This window comes from Jaculus jaculus, chromosome 12 (assembly GCF_020740685.1).
Source record: "Jaculus jaculus isolate mJacJac1 chromosome 12, mJacJac1.mat.Y.cur, whole genome shotgun sequence".
Lineage (NCBI taxonomy): Eukaryota > Metazoa > Chordata > Mammalia > Rodentia > Dipodidae > Jaculus > Jaculus jaculus.
Window position 1 is genome coordinate 48,905,933 of NC_059113.1, and position 16,993 is coordinate 48,922,925.

At 43.0% G+C, this 16,993-nt stretch overlaps 1 protein-coding gene across 1 annotated transcript in view; it reads left to right on the plus strand.

Annotated features, from left to right (window-relative positions):
• The window catches only part of Ror2 (receptor tyrosine kinase like orphan receptor 2), a 222,543-nt gene that overhangs the window by 170,013 nt on the left and 35,537 nt on the right, over positions 1–16,993 (plus strand). Inside the window, exon 2 of the mRNA XM_045131217.1 lies at positions 13,899–13,976. Within this exon, the coding sequence (XP_044987152.1) occupies positions 13,899–13,976 (78 nt within the window). The remainder of the gene's footprint in view (positions 1–13,898; positions 13,977–16,993) is intronic.

Here is a 16,993-nt window from a genome sequence, read left to right on the forward strand (position 1 = left end):
ACTCCTTTTCAGAGGAGAAAGCGCTGAGGAGTTTAAGGGGAGTCTGTTCTCAGATTGCCTTCCTAGACCATGGCAGAAGGCTACTGCTCTTCTTACCTCCGGAGGCTATGTTCCAAGAACTCGGGGATCTTTATATACTGTTTGCTGCTGTGCACACATAGCTATGATGAAGCTCAATTGACATGTCACAATTATAAATTAATAACAACTAATAATGAAATGGACAGCTTTTACTGTACTGTGATAGAAGCTGTGTGAATAGTATCTTTTCTCTCTCTCATACTGTCATATTCTTCTGATGGAGATGAGGGAGGAAACAGTGTGTGAGGTGAGCGGAGAGAGGCAGATGAGGAAGCCGGGATGTGGCATCATGCTGCTTCTTCGGGGCTCCTTGAACACAAGCCCATCTTAACTGGCTGACAGGAGGGGGCGTTCGTGGACAAAGGGGTGTCCTTGTAGGGTGGCACAAGACAACTCACCGCTTTGTACAGTTTAAAACTTATGAACTGCTTGTTTGGGCAATGTCCCGTGAAACATTTCTGTGCCTCAGTTGATTATTGTTGTATGACTTCCTAGGGAGAGGTCTTGTGAATCTTGTAAATTGTAAGACTTTCCTGAGATGTGTGAGTTTTGTCTCGGCAAGCCTTCCTCAGAGGAAATCGCTATACAAGACTGCGGAAAGCAGGACCGAAAGGGGTGGCAGATGTCCTGTGTTTGGCCACAAGGACCATGACAAACTGCCAGCTAAACTGCGTCAACAGTTGATGCTCAGAAAGTTATGGTGTTAAGAAGGCATCTGGCCAGTAGTAGAGACTGCCTGTTATGTGGTCAGTGAAGCCTCACGTGTCCTTTGTTGCTGAAACTACATCTACTAGACAGTCCCCTGTGTTGTTGTGACAAAAAATCCTTCCTTCACCATCCTTGTCACAGCCTGTTTCCTCAGGTCCCTCTACACTTGGGTCTGTACACTACACGGGCCTATTAGCTCCCCAGCTGACTCATTTTTGTGTCCGTAAGCCTGTCACTCAGCGCTGTGGTGCAGCACCCTTTCCATCCCGGACCCACCTTGAGTCTCTCCCCTGTGTCCCAGTCCTCTCACGGAGCTGGTGTGGTCAGAATTTTGAGATCCCCTGACTGAAGCCGGTGTGTCCTTTGTCTTAACCATGGAGGGCAGCAAGCCTCTACTCAGTCGTTGTTTCCTTTTACATGTAGATCTATGTGTGAAGTTTATGTCATGGAGTCTGTGATAGCTTTTGTGTAATGTGGCCAGAATAGGTCAGTGTGTGTGTGTGTGTGTGTGTGTGTGTGTGTGTGTGTGTGTGTGTGTGTGTGGAGGGTGTAAGTATTACCAGGAGTCTGCAGGAGGTGAGCTAGGGGATGACTGATAATGTGAACAATTCTTTTTTGGGGGGGGGTGATAAAATGCCCTGGAATTTGATAGTGACAATGGTGGCACAACTTAAGAATATACTGAACACTATAAAAGTATACACTTTGCAGTGTAAAATACTGTATATTTTATGGCATGTAATTTATATCTCAGTTGAACAAACATGGTGCTTATTCATTGTAGACATTTAAAATGAAACAGAAGGATATGCTTAAATTAGCAACAATACCAGATAACCAGTAGCTCTGTTTTTGCATATGAGTGTGTGAGTATGTGTGTTTCTATGTGTCTACGTGGGGAGTGGTTTTTATTGGTGTTGGTTTTTATATATTCTTTGTTTTCTTTATGTTACTCTTACCTCTTTCTGGGGCCAGGAGAGACTCTCTGGGCCCTGTTCTCACGGGTCCCCATCCTCCAGCCTCACGTACTTCCCTGTCCCCTTTTGCTTATCCTCTTCCGGAGGCCACAGTATTCCCGAGTAAGAAAAACCACTCTGCTTGGCCTAACCTTGATGTGGCTTTCAAATTTCAATGCCAAATGATGTCTTCATTTCTCAGTGAATAATCACAGAGGTGGAAGGCCCTTGGTGCCTGGATATTGTGCAGTACTAGCTATGTCTGACTTACAGAGGAAAGCACCTAGCCTCCAGGCCTCACATCTGAGTCCCAAAGCTAGTGTGTTCTGGTATGAGCCTAATGGATTGCTTTCTCCATTTGTTCAAATACATGGATCACACACTTGGCTTCTCAGATGCCCCCAATCTTTTATCTTTTATGTGTATGTATGTGATTGGGGTTGGGGTTGCGGTTGTCTGTGTGTGTGTGTGTGTACGCACGTGCACACATGTGGAGGCTAGAGATCAACCTCAGGCATTGTTCCTCAGGCATTGTCTCACTTTTCTGGGGACGGGATCTCTTACTGGCTGCAAACTCACCAAGTAGGCTAGATTGGCTTGCTACTAAGTCCTAGAAATTTGTCTGTGTCCACCTCGCCAGCACTCCCCAGCTGCAGCGTCTGGCTTATTTTATGTGGCTTCTGGGAGTTGAACTCGGCTCTTTATGCTTTCAAGGTAAGCACCTTGCCACCTGAGCTATCTCCTCAGTCCCTCGTTTTTTTGTTTTGTTTTGTTTTTGTGTTTGCTTTTGTTTGTTTGTTTGTTTTTGTTTTTCGAGGTAGGGTCTCACTCTAACTCAGGCTGACCTAGAATTAACAATGTAGTCTCAGGGTGGCCTCAAACTCATGGCGATCCTCCTACCTCTGCCTTCCGAGTGCTGGGACTAAAGGCATGTGCCACTATGCCCAGCTTTTTTCCTTTTGTTTTTTTAAACTTAGCGTAGCACATGTAGCTGAAAGAAAAAAAAAATCAAATAAAGTCTGTCTGCTAAGAGGCAAACTGCATGGGGATTCCAGGCACGGCGCGTCAGCATGACCTGGCACACGTGTGCAGGGACCAGAAGAGGCGCAGCCCCCGTTTCTCGTCTGCAGGCACCATCTGCCTCCCAGTGAAAGTTGACTGGGAGGAACATTACATTTTTCTCCCAATGGAAATGGGGTGCTGGAGCTTATTTTTCTTTGTGGTGTATATTTATTTGACTGTTTCACACCATTTGTCAATTTCTGTGCAGTTAATAATGTTATGCCTCTTCACAGTGTGTGTACACAGTGCAAGTGTGTTTGATGTCGTGTGGTCTTTCTACATTTAAACAGTGCTGAGTGACAGCTTATGTAATGGGCCATTTTAGAGCTTCAAATCCAAACTGAAGGCTTTGATTCTTTATTAGAAATTCGTTCGCTGCCTTGAATAGCTTCAGCTTGTATCCTTTTTTTATTTTTTTGGCATGGGTATGTGTATGTGGTATGAGTGCATGTATTCAAGTGTGGAGGCCAGAGGTTAACATGAGGTACCCTCCTCAATCACTCTCCACCTTATTTTTTATTTATTATTATTATTATTATTATTATTATTTGAAGTAGTGTTTCACTCTACCTCAGGCTGACCTGGAATTCACTATGTAGTCTCAGGGTGGCCTTGAACTCATGTCCACCTTATTTTTTGAGACAGGATCTTACATCGAACCATGAGATCACCTATTCAGGTAGCCTAGCTACGCAAAAAGCCCCAGGTATTCTCCTGTCTCTCCTGCCCAGTAATGCCCAGTCCCAGGATTACAAGCACATACCACCACACCTGGCTCATATGTGGGTACTGGGGATCCGAACTCAGGCCCTCCTGCTTGTGTAACCCTGAGCCATCTCTCCAGATACCTGCATTGTGGTTTTAATAGCTGAACCACTGGCTTTTCCTCCCTAATGCAGCACCTGCTGGCCACCAGCTGTTGTAGGATTATACTGTCTAACTATTGGCCCTTGGCGAATGGTGTGGGTGCCCTAGATGATGTGTATGATTTAGGGACTTATTCGTAATATTTTATGAAAGATGGCATGGGTGAGTTTAGTCCTGGAGTGATGGAAGAAGAAAAAATTTCCTGGTTCAGACACAAGTCTGACTCGTTGTGGGGGAAGAGATGTGGTCAAGGACATAGAAGGCCAATGTAGACCTCACAGCCCTGTGCTACAGGGGCCACATGAAGAGATGAGATGGCCAGTTTAGAGACTCTGGTGCTGTGCACAGGATGAGCCAGCCCCTCATAGTCCTGTGGCATAGGGGCCAGTGTCCAAATGGAGAGATGAGATATCCAGCTTCGGAGACGCTGATGCTGTCTGGGGTGAACAGCCAGTGTTTACCTCACCAGACAGGCTGGAGAATCGTGCTTGTCTGGCTCTGTCTGCAAATCACCTCCCTTCATAGTTAGGCCTTTCTTTTCCAGCAGAGACTCTCCACAGGAGGTGTCTAAAGTGTCAGTCTAATTTTGGGCTCTCATTTATTAGCCAAATGGAGTCACCCACTATATTGTTAGGTATGTAACACCATATAACCTGTGAACTTTTGTTGTGACTATCACCACTATCCATATCCCAAATGCTTTCTTCTTCTTTAACTAAAATTCTGACCCCATTATGAACCAATTCCCCATTCCTCTCCCCTAGCCCTGCACCAGCCCCTATATCTTATGTCCATGTTCAATGACTACAGGGACCCTCAAATAAATGTACGTATATTGTATTTGACCTCTTGTATCTTTCTTGCCTGTTTCACTTATCCCAGGGTCATTGAGAGTTACCTATGTTGTAGCATATGTCAAAAATTTCTTCCCTTTTAATTTTCACTCATTCATGTATTTGCATGTGTGTGTATGGTTTGCACATTTGAATATTTTTGTGTATGGACACATGTGAATGTGTGCTTGTAGAGGCCAGAAGACAGACTTGAGTATCACCCTCAGAAACACCATCCACCTTTTTTGAAACAGGCTCTTGAGCTAAACCTGGAGCTGACAAGTGAGTTATGGGGGTCCTGCTGTCTTCACCTTCCCTGCATGGGTATTACAATCATTTGCCACAATGTACTGCTTATTTATGTGGGTGCTAGAGATCAAATCCAGGGCTTTCCTCATGCATTTAAAGCAAGCACTTTACCCACTGAGTTCTCTCCCCAGCCCTCTTCTCCCTTTTTAGACTAGCATGTGGCTCACTCTGGGGGTGGCTTTGATGTCCTAAACTCAGATCCATGTAGCAGATGCAAGTTACCTGAGTGTTACCATTTTTGTTTTTTTTTCCAGGTAGGATCTCATGCTAGCCCAGGCTGACCTGGAACTCACTTTGTAGTCCCAAAAAAGCCTTGAACTCACAGTGATCCTCCTACGTTAGCCTCCCGAGTGCTAGGATTAAAGGTGTATGCCACCAAGCCTGGCTTTACCATTTCTAACCCTGTCCATCCCCAGCTAGCAGGACCTTGTTGAGGCCTAGGTCCTAGGTTAAGATGGAAGGAAACACGGCTGAATATGGGGCTGGCTGGGAAATGGAGAATGGGTGACACCTTCTATGGTCTCCTTGGCTCAGTGTTACACCTATCCTATGTCTCAGCCTAGGGAAATGTGAACACCTCACTCTACATATTTGAAGATAAGTATTCCATCAAGAAAGATCCAATCCATGTTTGCCCTTCATGTTCAGGTATGTTGGGTGGTTACTCCTGCCCACACACTTTCTGGGTCAGTGTGGAATGAGTTAAGGAAGGATTTACTTGTCATTGTAGAGATGAGTACAATTGTGTCATTAAAGCTGTGGGACCTATCCATGCTGGGCTACTCTCAGTGGGTCTGGAACAGAATGAGTTGCTTAAGAAACTCTCCAATTCATAGAGTCTGATGTGGTGGTGCATAACTTAGCAGGTGGAGGCAAAAGTTCAGAGCCAACCAGGCATGGTGCACACACCCTTAATCCCAGCACTTGGGAGGCAGAGGTAGAAGGATTGCTGTGAGTTTGAGGCCACTGTGAGACTACATAGTGAATTCCAGGTCAGCCTGGGCTAGAGATACTATCTTGAAATAAAACCAAAAAGTTCAGAGCAAGTCTGCAACAACTTCTGATGAAAAGACCTAAGGGAAGCCAACTTAGGCCGCTCAGCCATCTTGACATTCACAAGGAGCCATAGGAGAATAAAGATTAGCACAGAGCATTAATCACGAAAATGAGGATGGGTCCCAGTAAGGCATCTGATGTCTGTTCTCTTTCCGCAAGGTCAAGGTGTCCTGATATTTAGTATCTGCTTCATACCTGGTGCTGAATGCAAAAATTCTGCTTTTGTAATCATGCTAGCTTGCTTGCTCTTGCTAAAGACAGTTGTGTGTAGTGGGAGTGGCTGGGGATGGGATTTCAGATCATGGTAAAGGAATGTGGATTTTGCCTCTAAAAACTCACTTTAAAATAGGATGGGACTGCTCTCCTCCTTGCTGTGAGGGGACAGATGCCAGCTGACTTAGTAAAGACTCTACTTTTTAGTTTTTATTCAGGTGGTCATCTGTTCATTTTTGGTCTGGGACTTGCTACATTTGGAGGTCCCAGCAGGATATTCCATTCTTCTCGCTAAACTGATACCCAAATCTGGTCTCACAGAGGCTTGATTTCTTGGGACTATACTCTTACTGCGGGTTGGAGCCCCTAGGGGGAGGCCACTGATAGACATTCCTAAGCCCCAGGGACATTCTCCAGGCCCCGGCGGGAAGGAGTGGCAGTCAGAGGACATCATCACCATAAGCCGAGAATCATTTCGTCTGAAAACCTCCAGAGGGAAGAGGGATTCAGTGGAATGCTGGATGCAGCACTACCTCACAAATCCCGGGTGGTGTCAAGACATCACCCCAACCCCTGGTCTGTCTGTTTCCGTTTTGTGTGGTCACGTATCTTCTGTCTCTCTGTTTAGTGTTTGTTTTGTCCTTTTGTACTTAACATTTCTGGACCCTCGTAGGAAACCAGCTGCAGAATCTGAAAACTCCACCATGAGACAGACAATCTCCACATCTAGAACATCTAGCCCATTGCAACGTGTCTTTACGAACTTTTACTTCTTCCAACAATGGGCATCTGACTTAGGTGCCATGTGAGATGCCTTTTCTCTGAGGAATTTCTATGAATTATGCTGGCCATCTTTTGATGTGGGACAGCCATCAGAGGGAAGTTGACCTCCCAACTGTTGAACAGCTTGTCCTTGGGCAACCTGGACACCCTGACCACCATGGGGGAAAGTGGAAATTTAAAATTAGAATTGAGACTAGTCAAAATTTGGGTTTGGAAAAATACTCAATGTGAGGTCTGAAATTATACTTGAAGTAATTTTGAGGTTTGGTTTTGGTCTCTGGAGTTGTAAATAGAATAGGAATTTAAAGCATCTGAATGAATGAATATGAATGAATGTGTGAGGGGGAGATGGTTGTCTGGAGTCTATATGAAAAGTGCACTTGAAATAAATGTGTGTGTATGAGTATGTATATGGCTCACATCCCTGAGACTGCAGAGTGATTTCTGTTCTGAGCAGTGCCATTTCATTGTGGCGATATTCTCCATCAAGCCCACTGTACTGGAGGGTATTGCCAATTCTTATTGTTGAGTGTCCCCCAGAAGGAACACTGAAAGTAATGGAACACTGAAAGTAATTAAGATCGTAGACAGGGAAAAATGCAGGATTCTCCTATTCTTGAAAAGTTGTAAAATGGCAGTATCCCGAAAGCTGCCTTGTAACCATGACTCTCCCTGGAATTTAGGAAGATAAAGAGGGGGTTGTATGCTGTCCTGCTGTGTTCCCCATGGGCAAAAATAGAACAGGAACAGTTAAGTGCTGGACCAGTCCCAGGCAGATGCACCTGCAGTGTGTCATTTAGTGCTTTCCCCCGAAGGGCTTAATCGGCAGATGGCCAGGTGGCCCTGGGAGTAAGAGGGGAGCCTAACACAAGTCCCATTGTTGGACAGGGAGCAGGACACAGGGCTCTCCGGGGTTTATGCTGCCCCAGGAGAATCCCCAATGGCGCTTCTTTCTTATGGTCTCTGCCTTGCAGAGTCGGTGGGGGGGGGTGGAGGAGGGATGGGGGAGTCCAAGTTGCTGTGAACAGATGGCAACTTCTTATAAGAAATTTGTAACTGTTTTTAAGTTTACTTTATCTTTCTGTGCTCCTATGGAACTACTATCAGAAAAAGGCCTCAAGATTTATGTCTAAAGGTATTTCAAAAAACCTTTTGAGGGGGAAAAAACACTCAAATGGCCATATCAAAAGTCTTGTAATAAGGACAATGAAGGTTATTTTGGTAATTAGGAGACAAATTGACTAAGGAAGATAAAGTGGAGAGAAAACCTTAAGTGTTGGTAAATGTTCGATGAAAAAGATTGTTACAAAATGGCTACATAGATTGTAACATAAAAGTATATAAAAGTATATAAAAAGTAAGTAAAGTATGTGGATGAAGGTATGAGTAAGCCTAAACAGGTTAAAGACAAAGCTGATTAGCTAAGTCTTAAAGTACTTGTTCAGATTACAGACATCTTGAGATATAAAATGACTATTAGCCTAAGGCTTACATCACACTAACAAAGTATGGCCCTGGCTAGTAGCAGGTTGCTATGGTAGTCAGTTCATAAATTTAAACTCATTGATGTGACTCTGGCCATAATAATGGTTGTGAAAGACTGACTTTAGAGTACACAACCAAGTTAGCTATGTTCCTCTGTTTGTCAACCTTTTTACTAAATCTTAAGGTGGAAATTGGCTGATTAGTATTTAATTCTCTCATAAGGTTATTATATCTAAAACTGCCTCAAAAACTCTGAGAGAAGAATTATTTACTCTGTTTTCCTAGTTTATAAGGCAAATAGACCACATTTGGAGACACTGAACAGCATTTATCTGTCATACACTTGCAAACTATTTACTTCATGGTGAGCAGTAAAAGAAAATTCTGAACAAAGTTGTGATTTAAGATGTAATTCCTCAATTCCTCCAACAATCAGTCTTAATACTTTACATTTAACTTACGTTATTACTGAGAAAGTTTACCAAAGTACCACAGGCAGAATTATAGAGTTGGTTAAAGTTTGAGTACTTATAGATTGTGTCATGAAATTTTGTGTATGTTTGGATTCACTATGGTTCTATAAAATTGATTTGGAGGAGATTGAAAATATTTCTTTCTAGCTAAGCGGTTAAAGTTGCTTGTTTGCAAAGCCAGATGGCCTGGTTCAATTCCCCAGTACCCATATAAAGCTAGAGCACATAATGGAGCATGCATTTGGAGATTGTTTGAGGTGGCATGTGGCCCTGGCATGCCCATTCCCTCTCTCTTCCATGAGACTAGTCTCCTCTTTCATTAGATCATGGCAGTTTAGTCCAGTTTCTCTATTCTTTGGGTATGTTAGATATAGCTGAATTAATTTCCGAAACTGACTTATAGATTGGGTGGACATCATACTTAGCTTTGAAAAGTGCTAAATCTCCCGATAAAGAAAAAAGAATATAAGAAAATATCATATAAAGGTATCACAATTCTGATGAGCTTTAGAAATTATAGTTCTACATAATAAATATTTCTTGTTTATTCTGAATTCTGTTAGCAGTTCTTTTTTCATAGTTTACTCTCTGTAGCCACATGTGTCTTAAATATGTGAACTCCACTTTTTGTTAATATCAGAATTTTCCAGATATCAGAATATTTTTATTTAGTTTATCCAAAGTCCATGATGTTTGGCCATCAATAAGCAAAACTATTAAGCTCAACCAAGCAGTAGTAATAGAATATAAAAGTAAATGAAAACTTATAGATCTTACATTTCATTTGCTTAACATTATTTTTGGCCAGTCAGGTCACTGAAAATCCTTAATTATCTAAAGTTTTTCTTAATGTGTTTTTTTCTCATTAAAAAAAGACTGGGATAATTTTTATTTATTTACTTTCCTTGAGGTAGGGGATCTCACTGTAGCCCAGGCTGACCTGAAACGAACTCTGTAGTCCCAGGCTGGCCTCCAATTCAGAGTGATCCTACCTCTGCTTCCCAAGTGCTGGCATTAAAGGCATGTACCACCACCTAGCCAAAACCCTGTAATTTTAAGATGATTCCTGTCTTGTTCATGCTGGTTTTGCTGGGAGTGACCACTGAGGTTATAAGCTAATTCTTATAAAAAGTGACTTAGTCACTGTGGTAGTTTGAATCGATGGCCCCAATATATTCAGTATTTTGTTTAGCTTGTAGTTTGCATTTGCAGCCACCTGGCTGGAGGCAGTACCACTGGGCAGATCTTATGGTGTGGTGGTGGGTTTAAGATTCCAATGTAAAGATATGCAAAGTGTGCCTAGCTGGAGTTCCTGGAGTGTGTTGTGCTTTGGGGCTTTTGGCTTTTGGCTTTTGGCTTTTTGGCTTGTGATTCTCTCTCTGCCTGGACCTGTGAAGGCAGGCCAGCTTCTTCTGCCATTATGGAACATCCCCTGGATACGTAAGCTTCAATAAATCCCTTCCTCCATAACTGTGCCTGGTCTGGAAGTTCATCTCAGAGACCCTGAAGCTGTCTGCAACAGTCATTGTGACTTTGTTCCTAAGAAAGCTGAGGAAGCACCCCATGTCTTAGGGAGATCCACTGTGTGCAAACAATGTTAATACAGTTTGTCTAAGCATTTATATTCTAACAGTCATAAATATTTCTTTATGTTAAGCTATTGTTATGTTAAGCTAAAATTTCTTTATGTTAAGCTAAAATTGTTCAATGGTTAAAGATACATGTTTAAGAAATTATGCTGTGTCTGTCAAAATGTCTCTAATGTATGTTAAAATCAGGCCAGTTAATCTTAACAATGACCAGGTTTGACTTTATTCTTAAACTATGTATAATCAGTCAAGGTTTTACTTAAGTAATTGTCTCCTTTCTAGTATCTCAAGTTCATTACTTATAGATATATTGATACTTAACTCATGTTTCCTGCTCTAGAAAACTAATCTTAAAATTTGCTGTTCTGCTTATAGTTTATGGGTTAATTGGTATCTGCATAGGTATACAGACTAGCCAAAGTTGTTTTCAAACACAGATGCCAGGTTTTAATACTGTCTTGTCTTTTTCCTGACATGTAATTTCTAGTTTAAATCAATTGGCCTAAAATTATTAATAACATAATTGGTAAAATATTGTTTTCAGGGCTACTAAAATGTTCTGCCTGTATTTAAAACTGACAGATACTTAAAAGATAGAATGTGCATGTTTTCTGTTCCAGATACAGCTTACACTGTCACCTGACAATTAAACTTAAATACTAATTAGAATGATTTTAAGCTATTGTATCATTCTCTGACCAGATCTGTTTTGCTGGTCAGATATGTACAGTCTCTCTGAGTGATTAATAACAATATGTAGAAGCCAAAGTCAATTGGAAACATTACAGTTAGGTCAGAAGGCTACAGGAGATAATGGGACATTTGTAAACTGCCTGTTTCTGGTCACTTACCTGTCTTCTTGATCATGGTGGATACAGAGACCCTGAGATGAATTCCAAGTCAGTGCATCTGTAACAGGAGAGTCACATTGAAGGGAAATCAGTATTCCAGGCTTTCTAAAAGAGGGAGGGCCACTTGGTCAGTACGACCTTGACTTATCCTAGCAGATGAAAATGCTGAGAGTCATAGAACTCCTCGCAGGCCCTGAAAAGTCTCTCCAACAGAGCCATTATTGACTTCCAAAATACAGTCAATTTTGGCAGCCTGCATGATCTTAATCACCCAGTAAGAAAATAATAACTACAGTATAAACAAAGATTCAGACTAATAGGTTCCTCTGTCTGAGGCTGGCCTACAATACTAAACTGTAACATTAACTCATGACTTCTGTCTCTGCCTGTCCCTGGTTAGTCAGCCACTGCTGCCTTTAAATGAAAAAACAAACAAACAAACAAAAATTGTCCTCACTGGTTATATTTACCTGATAGTTATTGATTTGTAGTGGGCCAATCTCTCCTTGATAAGTCTTACTAAAGGAGAAGTATCACTAAGAACAGATCTCAGACCCCCATCCTGACATGTAAAAGCAACTTAGAGTTCTAAGTGTTTGCACTTGCTGATATGGGTGGTGCTGTTTGTTCGAATGTGTATGTCTGCTCAGATTTACTGAAGCAAGCCAGATTCTCCTGCCATTGCTGGTGCTCTCTGAAAATTTGTAACACAAGGGGACCCACGTAACCTCAGGGAATTGGGCCCATACCCATCAACCAAGGGGTATAAATTCCTCACACCTGAGTCCAGAGGACAGTGTCCTCAGCCAGTTGTAGCAGCTAACAGGTCACCAGGGACACAGAGGGTCCCCTCCAAGTTAAGGTCCAGAGGATACCTGCCCCTGACAAGGAGACTACAGCCCTGATGTAGTCACTCCAGAGCTGACTAGTCTACGCACAGCAGAGGCTTAGGGAATTCAGTGTGAAATACCAGAAAGAAAGAAAAAAAGATGGACATGATGTACACTGTGCCTGGTTGGGAAAGTTACATGTCAGAACATAAGGATTATGACTGGGAAGAGGAGGGACATGTGGAAAAGCTGAAAGCTGGACTGATGCGCTAAGTCACTGTAAGAGTTAACCGCTGAGGAGCTGAGCTTATCTCTGTCAGCAGCTGAAGGAATCCCAAAGAGAGAACTGTATGGGGGAACCCAGAGGGATGATAAGAGGGAAGGATAGTTTAGACTAAAATAGAGTAAAACAGAGCTCATGGTTAGGACAATCCAACTACATAATTCATGTGAATGTTGATTCATAGGTATGTTTTGAAAAATTGTTTTGAATCATATAGACTGCACAAACTAACTGTCATGTCCTGCTTCTGTAAGCCAGCTGCTCATTTGTTTCTATGAAAAATTTGGTTTTTTGGTCACCTTGGTTCACCACTCCAATTCCTGCCATCTTCAGACCCATAATTCTGTTGCTTTTAGGATTGATTGTAGGCCCCTGCATTTTAAATGCGCTAATCAAGTTTATATAACAGAGAATTTCCTCAGTAAAATTAATAGTTCTCGGGACCCAGTATGAGGCTATGGTAACTGATGAGTCTAAGATTTGATTCAGTTACTAAAACCAGTGGGGAATGAAACAGCCTCTGGTGAACAGACCTAAGGGAAGCCATCTTAGGCCCCCAGCCATCTGGACATTCTCAAGGAGCCATAAGAGATTAAAGATTAGCACAGAGCATTAATCACAAGAATGAGGATAGGTCCCTTATTGGCATTTGGTGTTTGCTCTCACCCTGATGTCAAGGTGTCCTGATATTTGGTATCTTCTTTATACCTGGTGCTAACTGCAAAAATTCTGCTTTTGTAATCAGGCTAGCCTGCTTTCTCTTGCTAAAGACAATTATGTGTGGAGTGGGTGGCTAGGGGTTTTTCACATTATGGTAAAGGAATGTGGTTTTTGCCTTTAAAAACTCTCTGTAAAAGCAGGGCGGTGCTGCTGTCCTTCTGTGAGGGGACAGATGCTGGCTGGCTTAATACAGACTCTCCTTCTTAATTTTTATTCGGGTGGTCTTCTGTTTACTTTTAGTTTGGGACTCACTACCAGCCTTTACTACTTAGCAAATACAAGGCCAGCCTTGGGCTACATGAGACCTTATCTCGGAAAGGAAAGGAAAGGAAAGGAAAGGAAAGGAAAGGAAAGGAAAGGAAAGGAAAGGAAAGGAAAGGAAAGGAAAGGAAAGGAAAGGAAAGGAAAGGAAAGGAAAGGAGAAAAAAGAGAAAAGAGAAAAGAGTAAAAAAAATCTCCAGTTGTCTGGAGAGCGGCCCTTCCACTCTGGGCTCACGTCCTTCATTTGTACATCCAGCCCTTTTCTTCCCTTTTTCCTGTCCCCCCCCCCCCCTGCTTCCTGGGTGATCCTCAGGGCTTGACTCACAAGTACTGTTTGTCTGACTGGTACATGTACATGCTAAGAGTGTTCTTGGGATAAGATTGAAAACCATTCATAATAGCACCAAGTCTGCTATTAGAAATTGCTATAATCTTATTTCTTTGTATTTTCTGGACACTGGGCATGTTCGCTTGCACACTTCTGTCTTTGTCCTTGAGTGGAAAGGTGTGTCATATATGTATGTGTTCTTCTTTCTAGGTGAAGTGGAGGACCCAGATCCACGTGACCCTTTGGGACATCTCGATGAACCAGATGGCCCTGTTCCCACTCTGAAAGGTAAAGTGGATAGGTGGCTGTCCTTCTGGTGTTTCCAGAAGAGGGGACTGTTGATTTGCTGTGGTCAATGGAAATTTAGCTTGCCTGGTTAACAGCTGTTGAATGCTCTGGCCCAGGGATGTTCCATTTGTGAGCAATTGAGGTGCCCATCTGGTGACTGTTTCTTGCCTGTGGGGAAGGATAACTTGGGGGAAGGAAGAGGGTTGGAAGTTAGGAGGGAGGTAGGGCCACAACCACAGTAGTGGTGTAAATTCCCTGGCACAGTTGTGTGAGGCTGTGATGCTTTCTTGGGAAAATGGGTTGCAGTCCTGTGTTTAGGGGTAGGGTTTGCTCTCCTCTCCCAGATAGAGGATAGACTTCCTTTGTGGGTCCAGGAAAGCATGTGGTAGGTGGGAGACTGTTATTTAAATGGAAAGATCATAAATAAACCAAGAGTCACCTATGGAAGGAGTTTTTGCTTCTGTGAGGAGGTGAGTTTTATCCTTCAGTGAGTTTTATCCTTTCCAGTAGCAAGCCATCAGCATTTTGTAAGACAAATGTAGAGCCCTGGGCTGGAATTCTTGGACTCAGTTTTGGTATTTCAGCAACTGCTCAGGCTTCAAAGAGAGTGCTTCCCAGTGAATTCTTCTTGTCACTGGGGCTTGACTGCAGCCTGCCCTTCGGGTTGGTGTTGACCTACAAGTGATTGGGTTAAAAACCATGTATGCTTCAGGGCCTTTTAAGGGCCTGCAAGACTATTAGTCAGAGTCTGGAAGTTTGTCTGGGCTTTTTCTAGGGCATCCAGAGATGGATTGCAGAAAGCATTTTGTTCAGAGTCGCTGTGCTAATATTTATCACATGACACATACAGTCAGTACTTGTTATATGCAAATATGGTGTCTTTTAAATAAGGGACTTGAGCATGCCCAGATTTTGTATCTGAAACAGGGTTTGGCAACTGAAGGAAAACTGAAGTTGGTTGTTAGCATAGGGGGAAGGATTAGGAAAGACAGGAGAGATGGGAATAGGGCAGAGCAGAGAAAATGACCATTAAGGGTGTTGTAGCTTACAGATGAAAGGCTGACTGTAAGTTTCCAGATGACAAGCACCATCAAGACTTTAGACTAAGTTAACACATAAATAAATGTTTCGCAGGAATTTGCATTCTCTGTTACATGAGGCATGCAGTATGCATGCTCAGATGCACTAAATTTGTTGTTACTTACAAAATCCTACACACCATTTGCTCCTTGTTTGAAGACGGTACTTTAAGTGTCATGCAGCTTGTGCTGTGTGCATCAGTACATTGGAATGCTTGTGGGGAGTGCATAAGTCCTACACACTGGGGTGGAGTGGAGCTAGTCTTGCCTGTTTGGTGCCCCCCTGTGTTCAGCTCAGCCAGAGTCACAGGGCACTGTGTCTTCCACACTGAGACCAGAAGGGGAGTTGCAACTTAATGTTCCTCATTTGAGGACATGTTGCAATTATATGTGATCTCAGGTGGATTCTAAAAAAACAGGAGGGAAACCAGTTCCTTCTGCCTTGTGCTTACCAGACTGTCCGCTGCTTGAGATAAGCTGTGTTGTTGAGGAGATGATGCCTGTTGCTATCTGTTTACTGTCAATTTTCAGACTCTTGTAGGTTGTGTGGACTAATGAGCAAATACATAGGGCTTATGCTTGGTTCCTTCAGGAACAGTTGGTGTGTGGTGTGTGTGTGTCTGTTCATGATAGCTTCTCAGGTTTGCATAGAGCAAAGGTCTCCAACACTAGTCAGGTGGAAAAAGAAAACAGATCCTGATTGCAAGCAGAGGCATATATGTGTATTAAAGAACTTGTACTTGGGATTTGGCTGTACAATGGGAATGTGGGCCCTTATACCTACTGAGCCTTCCCTGGCTGGTTGCCAAATCCTTCCAAGCTCCAGTTTCTCAGCATCCAAAATGGGCACAATGACGATTATTCCATGACGCTGTCATGGACTGGCTATCTTCTTATAATAGGGTGCCCTGGCCACTGAACCCCTTCTCATTTCCAACTAGTCTCTCTTCTGTTTTGATGTCATCACTTCCCCCTTCCTATGGTGTAGGTGTCAGCCACTATGAGGTCACGAATACCTTGACCACTTTGTGTCTGGAAGACTGTGTGAGCCAAAGGAAGGTGAGAAGTGCTTTGCAATAGTTTCTTTGTGCCGCCTCCTCTATAATGGAGCCTGAGCCTTGGAGGTTGTGATAGAGATGGCTTACTTAGTACTAAACACTCTCCTGTCCTTCCTTCTCAGCACTTTGGTGAGTTTTGAGTCTCCAGAGTGGTCACTGCTATCTGCAAAGAGAAGCTTCTATAACCAAAAGTGAGAGTAGCATTAATATATGGACATGACTATAAGTATTTAGAGAGCAGTTTGGTAAGCATAATATAGCCATTTAGCCTCTGCTCCCTTCTTCATATAGCCATTGTCCAGGTATATCTGTATCCAAAGCTCCCTCTGCTTAGAAAGACTCTGGTCATTTCTTTAGGTCCCACTTTAATCAAGGATGGCTCACCACAACTTGGTATTACTTTCAGTGGATCTATTTCTGGAGTCAGGATTGACATAAAAATGTTAGGGGTTGGGGACCACAGGTTGCTCCACAAAAGTGAAATTGGCTTTCTGGGCTACTCTTCATTTTTCGTGTCCTTTTGCCTTTTGCTTGCCCATTTTCTCAGTGTCTCAGCCCCCTTCCATTTACTACAGTAGGGTCTGTGTGGACCACTGGACAGCTCAGCAGGGAGAGCCTGAGCAGAGGCCCCTTCTGCCTCTGGCCAGTTTATGACCTGTAAATATTTTCTACTAGCGATGGCAGCTTTATATCCTTTCTGCAGCTCTCAGGGTCTCCTTTTCACTTGCCCTTCCAGGAAATTTGTCTGTTTTGTTTCCCACCAATCAAAGCCCTGTGACCTCATGACCCCCAGCACATAAGGCTCTCTTTATCTCTTGCCTACACTGTCTAGCTAGGCCTGGTAAATCAGCACCTAGGCAGTTTGGCCACATGGGTGGAT